Source organism: Medicago truncatula, chromosome 1, assembly GCF_003473485.1.
Source record: "Medicago truncatula cultivar Jemalong A17 chromosome 1, MtrunA17r5.0-ANR, whole genome shotgun sequence".
In the NCBI taxonomy this organism is placed as follows: Eukaryota; Viridiplantae; Streptophyta; class Magnoliopsida; order Fabales; family Fabaceae; genus Medicago; species Medicago truncatula.
The window spans coordinates 8,065,995-8,072,512 of NC_053042.1; the positions used below are offsets into that span (position 1 = coordinate 8,065,995).

The 6,518-nt window shown below is 34.3% G+C and overlaps 1 protein-coding gene across 4 annotated transcripts; it reads left to right on the forward strand.

The window, feature by feature from the left end:
• Positions 1-283: 283 nt before the first annotated feature.
• On the forward strand, positions 284-6,034 carry LOC25482205 (ABC transporter E family member 2). 4 transcript variants are annotated; one of them, XM_013610731.3, is made up of 10 exons: positions 284-678; positions 781-878; positions 963-1,080; positions 1,162-1,251; positions 1,703-2,007; positions 2,125-2,320; positions 3,960-4,145; positions 4,221-4,493; positions 5,085-5,330; positions 5,473-6,034. In XM_013610731.3, exons 1-10 carry the CDS (start codon positions 487-489, stop codon positions 5,590-5,592), a joined length of 1,824 nt encoding a protein of 607 aa, XP_013466185.1. In that variant the 5' UTR covers positions 284-486; the 3' UTR covers positions 5,593-6,034. The 4 variants fall into 4 exon arrangements, with proteins under 4 accessions (XP_013466185.1, XP_024631206.1, XP_024631205.1 ...); XM_024775438.1 differs by lacking the exons at positions 284-678; positions 781-878; positions 963-1,080; positions 1,162-1,251; positions 2,125-2,320 and having other exon boundaries at positions 1,872-2,007; XM_024775437.2 differs by lacking the exons at positions 284-678; positions 781-878; positions 963-1,080; ... (1 more) ...; positions 1,703-2,007; positions 2,125-2,320 and adding an exon at positions 3,731-3,865.
• The last annotated feature ends 484 nt before the right edge of the window (positions 6,035-6,518 follow it).

Genomic DNA, 6,518 nt, shown 5'->3' on the forward strand with positions numbered 1-6,518 from the left:
TAACTCAAGAAACCAAAACATCAAAACGTCGACCTAGAAATTGAATTTTGACCTAAAAAAATATATATAGAGGGTCTCTAAAGTTTTGTAGAATTCTGAATAAGTTTCGATTTATTTTGATTTTTTGACCAAAACGCGTAAAATCTGATAAAAAGCAGAGAAAAATCAGCGGCAGTTAACTGCCGACGCATATGCCAGAGGTAGCTAACTATCGTTTGGGGTATTTGGTTATTTACTTGTGTAAATAGTAAGTATTCGATGTGGAAAAGTAATTTTCTAGTATTCCGTCATATTATTAGCCCATGCAAAACTATCGTGCTTCCGAAGAAGAACCCTAACATTCCCATTCCCTCGATTCGATTCTCGACCCAACTCCAATCCTTTCTGGATTCAGCGAGCACTTCAATTTTGTATTCTCTCTCAATTCAATTCAATTCAATTCATTTTCTGATTGTAATTTGGGATTTAGGTTTTGTTTGCTGCAACATGTCTGATGAACGATTGACGCGTATTGCCATCGTTAACAACGACAAATGCAAACCGAAAAAGTGTCGTCAAGAGTGCAAGAAGAGTTGTCCTGTCGTCGGAACCGGAAAATTATGTGTTGAGGTTACTTCTGCGTCCAAGATTGCTTACATTTCCGAGGAATTGTGCATTGGATGCGGTATTTGTGTTAAGGTATTATTATTCTATTCATTCACTTTTTTAAAGATGCTCGCTTTTGTTAATACTTAATAATGAATAATGGGTTTGGTTTATGTGATGATGATATTGCTGTAGAAATGTCCTTTTGGAGCCATCGAAATTATCAACTTGCCAAAAAATTTGGACAAAGATACCACTCATAGATATGGTCCTAATACCTTTAAGCTTCACAGGTGTGTGTGTGTGTGTGTTGTGACTTATGTTTTTATGTTTTTAAGCTTTTTAATCCAATCGAAGAATTGTAATTGTAATTGCAGGTTGCCGGTTCCCAGACCGGGGCAAGTGCTTGGTTTGGTTGGGACAAATGGAATTGGGAAGTCCACTGCACTTAAGGTTTTGGCTGGAAAACTCAAGCCCAACTTGGGTCGTTTCACGGTAAGAAATTACCACAATTTTTAATTGTGACAAGACAAACAAACATGTTTGAGGTTTCATACTTTTTCTTTCCCTTTGCAGGAACCCCCTGATTGGCAGGAAATTTTGACCCACTTTCGAGGATCTGAATTGCAGAATTACTTTACTCGCATTCTAGAGGATGATTTGAAGGTGATGTTTATGTCCTTATTCAATACCCTTAACCATATTATCGGCCGCCTAATTGCGGCATTTGGGTTGCCTTTTCATTGCAGCCTCCGGCACTTTCATTGTGTTGGGCGTCAAAGGGGTGGATTTATTCCTACATTTCATAGAGATATGGCATGTGTGTAGTGTTTATATAGCATGGGCAGCCCTTGCCTTTAAAGTCTAAGGTTGAGTTAGGCTCAACCCAAAAATTTAAGACATTAATAATCCATAATTAGTTATATTTGATTTCATGTTTCAGCATGTAGCATTCATTATAATGATCACCAGAGTTCTTTATCCTTTATTTCTGAAAAACGTTCTTATGTTGTTTTTGAACTTTGTATTGATAAGGTAGCGTGTCACACATGCCTTTTTTTTTTTTTTTTTTTTTCCCCTTCCGGCTTTGCTTATTTCAATATACGTTACATCACAGGCTATCATTAAGCCTCAATATGTTGACCACATTCCAAAAGCTGTGCAAGGGAACGTGGGGCAGACGCTAGACTCAAAAAATGAGAGAGATATGAAGGAAAAACTTTGTGCTGATCTCGAGCTTAATCAAGTTATAGATCGTAATGTTGGTGATCTTTCAGGGGGTGAGCTCCAAAGGTTTGCCATTGCAGTTGTTGCCATCCAAAATGCTGAGATATACATGTTTGATGAACCTTCCAGTTATCTTGATGTGAAACAGAGGCTGAAAGCTGCGCAAGTTGTTCGGTCATTGCTCAGGCCTAATAGGTTTGTTTCCTTTCCTTTGTAGTTTCTGCTTTAAACATTGCTGATATCACTATGTGATTTGTCGTTGATTTTTATCAAGAATCGTTATTTTATTTGAAATCCTCTTCTTTTTTTCAGCTTTGTAATTGTTGTCGAGCACGATCTTAGTGTTTTGGACTACTTATCAGACTTTATTTGCTGTTTGTATGGCAAACCTGGTGTATACGGTGTTGTGACACTCCCTTTCTCAGTCAGAGAAGGAATTAATATCTTCTTGTCCGGCTTCGTTCCAACAGAAAATCTTAGGTTTCGGGAGGTCTCTCTTACTTTCAAGGTAGATATAATCTATCTACTACCTCCCATCCATTGATCCAATGGTGTTTGTTTCAACATATCAAAAACATACATGAGTGAAGTGCTGAAAGTATTTGGTTTCTGAGTATACTCAGCAAAATTTACCCATTTAAATGAGCAGATCACAATTATTTCCGTTTGTGTTGAATCATTTTATTAGATTAGATTATATTGCCATTAAAAAAAGATAAATTATATTGTTAGTCCTTATATTTTGGTAAAATTTATATGGGTTTTGCTAACCAGTGCCCTCAGGGCAATGGTTAAGGAATCTAGAAATAGAAATTTTATCTTGAAAATATAAGATGTTACTTTTGATAAAGTAATGATTACACAACTTTTACATGAAAATTTACTTGTTTTAGATGCTTAACCATTGGCCTTAGGGCACTCGTTAGCATTCTCCAATTTATATATATGTATACATTATTACTATAATTTTTTATTTAATTATCTAAAAGCTTAGATGATGTACCTGAATTAACTGAGTGATTTATCTTTTTACAAAATGTTAAGGGCCCGTTTGGTGCGTAAGATAGGATAAAGACAAGATATGATAATGAATTGTATAAGGATAGAATAGTGACAAGATAAACTTTATTAACATTATTCTATCCTTTGTTTGGCGAACACATGATAATAAGTAGGATAACATTATTTTATCATATCATGTGTTTGTCGGACACTTGATATCCGCATGATAAGATATTATTTAATCAAATACATATTTTTTAACAAAAAAATCCTATATTTACTTGACAAATTAAATACATATTTTTTTTTTTTGAGTAATGAGGTTGTGCTTTTCTTCGTCTTCGTTCTTGTCATTTACATTACTGCTTCCATGGAATATGACCATTGATTGCATCTTTCACTCTATTTGAATACTTATTAAATCAACCCTGTTTATGGATTTCTAATCAATTGTTAAACAATTTGTTGGGTTAGTTCATGAATTCTATGTTTCTAGAAAGTTTCAGATCTCACGAGCATCTTTTACGCTAGTATGACACAACCTTGAGGGAAACGTGGGAATCTTGATTCTGGATTATCATGCTTCATTTAGAACATCAATGATGGATGTAGAAGTAGAACTTGAAAATATAATTATTCATGATTTAAATATGTTTTTGAAGAAAGAGAAGTCGTTTATGAATAGAAGAATACAAGCAAACCGTGAAAGGGTCAGAAAAATCCTATAGGTTGCTAGCCCACCGAAAACTAAGGGTAGAAATAACAAAGAGTGAATAGGAGATAATTGATAATAGGTTTAATTTATCATATCCTATTGATGCAAGGGATTTAAATAGGATAGGATAATCTTATCCTATTCTATCTCCCTATCATGTGCACCGAACGGGCCCTAATAAATCGTGAATATAAGGCAGACCTACATGGTAATAAGGACATATAAGTCACTTATATAAAATTTAAGAAAGAACATACGGTGTCATTTTTATTTGACCTTCATATGATTATACTTTCTGCACCTCAAAATGAAAATATTTTAATAAATTAGATGCTGGTGCTTAATTTTCATTACTGTAAATTTCAGTTCTCTATTTTAAATAAAACAAATAAACTTTATCGAATTAACCTTGCTCTAATGTGTTGTCCAGGTTGCAGAGAATCCACAGGAAACTGCTGAGGAAGCTCAAACTTATGCTCGATTCAAATACCCAACCATGACCAAAACTCAAGGCAATTTCAGGCTTCATGCAGTTGAAGGAGAATTTACAGATTCACAGATTATTGTGATGCTGGGCGAGAATGGGACAGGAAAGACAACATTCATTCGTATGCTGGTATTCTTTTAGTCTTATTATTTGTTTATCAAACTGCATAATTCTTCATATATTTATTCACCTTCTTTTATTCAGGCTGGTTTGTTGAAACCCGATACTACAGAAGGTGTATCTGACGTGGAGATGCCCGAGTTCAACGTATCATACAAACCTCAGAAAATTAGCCCAAAGTCCCAATTACCTGTTAGATACATGCTACATCAAAAAATCCGTGATGCATATACTCATCCCCAGTTTATATCAGATGTGATGAAACCACTACTTATTGAACAGTTGATGGACCAAGAGGTTCAGAATCTTTCTGGTGGAGAGTTGCAAAGAGTTGCCTTATGCCTTTGTCTTGGAAAGGTATTTTATGTTTCATCCTTGGGATTACCTGTGCATCTTAGTTCTTGTGTCTGCCCTGTCTTTTCTTTCCCTTCTACATTCTTGAATACATTAGTAGTTTCCTATATACCAGCGGAATTTGGCTCTCTCAGAGTGAGTGATTTACTTTAGATTGATGACAATCTATGGTCTGCTGTGATTTGTTATGAATGTTCATCAACTGCTGTTTATTTTTTCTATGGTTGAGATGTTGTACTTCCCCGACTTTTGAGAAGCCAAATCTTTGTTGGTGATGTCAGCTGGATTTTTTTCAAATTATGTAACGGAAACAAGTTAAAAGCTAAACCTGTGTTGATTTTTTTTTTGAAACTTGAATTTGTTGTGATTGATCTATGTCTGTCTCTTTAATGTATACATTTTACTTCAAACAAAATATTAATTGAATTCACGATTCATTACTGTTCTATTTGTGATGATGTTGTGGCAAGACTTTTGGAACTATATCACTCAGCTTTGTTGCGTGTTTGTTTTTCCTGCTTTAGACATCTATTCATTTTAAACTAAATAGTATTTATAGTTTTCTAATCAGTTGCTATTGTTCTACAACAACAGCCTGCAGACATCTATCTGATAGATGAGCCAAGTGCATATCTTGATTCAGAACAGCGTATTGTTGCTGCAAAAGTCATTAAGAGGTTTATTCTTCATGCAAAGAAAACAGCCTTTATCGTTGAGCATGATTTCATCATGGCAACTTATCTTGCTGACAAAGTTATCGTTTATGAGGGTCAACCTTCAATTAATTGTACTGCAAACTGTCCACAATCATTGCTTACCGGGATGAACCTTTTCTTATCTGTAAGTGTCATTGTTTTTCAATGGTTTCATTAATTCGTTCCTTTTTAAAAATTCAGGGTATCACACACGTTAAAATTAAAAAATTATGTTCTCTCTGGTGGTACTTGTTCGTATGATATGTCTAATCTAATCACTGTTGCAGCATCTTGATATCACATTTAGAAGAGACCCAACTAATTTTCGCCCAAGGATCAACAAACTTGAATCAACAAAGGACAGAGAACAAAAGAATGCTGGGTCTTATTATTACCTTGATGACTGAGTTTAACAATGGAGGTCTGTCTGGGTAACAATGGAGGTCTGGACGATGATCTGGGTAACAATGGAGGTATGGCTAACAATGGAGGTGGTTTTGATGGTTTCAATTTTGATGGAGCTTATGCAGAATGATTAGTATTTTTTTTTAATTCACCAGATTTACTTTTTTGCTCCCATGGTACATGTTGGGAATCTTGGTTTAGCTTTGTTTTTATGTTCTAGAAACATGGTTAATTACTTTGATTGTTGATAGTTTATATTCAAAATATAGTAATGACCATTATCCTCTCCGAAGAAAAGTGAGTACGTTGATAAAACGAATATAACGAGAATAATAACATTTAAATAATTTCCTAGATGTGTCATATTTATGATTGGGACTTTTATACTCCAAAATTTGTACGGAAATGATGTTTTACAGCTATTTATAATAGTTTTGGGACAAATCTTGTTATATTCTTTTATTAGATTGTTACTGTAGGCTTTTTGTAATAGCATGTAACTTGTCAACTTGATATCTTGATTTATATCGTATCTTTTATATTCTATTTACTCTGTCTATGTCAATTTTTATTTGGCATGCTTTCGAAATTTTGTAATAGCATGTAACTTGCCAACTTGATATCTTTGGTTTAAATTGTATTTGGAGAGCATTATGTGATATATTATCTGAAGTGTATTGGGTAGTTGTCACTGATTTGGCTTAGTTATAAGTTAATGAATTGACTAGTTTCTATTGATATTGGGATGTAATTCTAATTAATTTTCATTGAGATGAGATGATTAGAGTATCCACAACCTACCTTACGGGTATGGGAGAGATTGCTCCCCCCAATGATTTCAAGTGTATTTTTGTGGGTTAAAGGGGTCATTCATATAAGAAACCCCAAAATCTCTTTTCCAATTGCTGTTGATGGTGGTTTCATACCC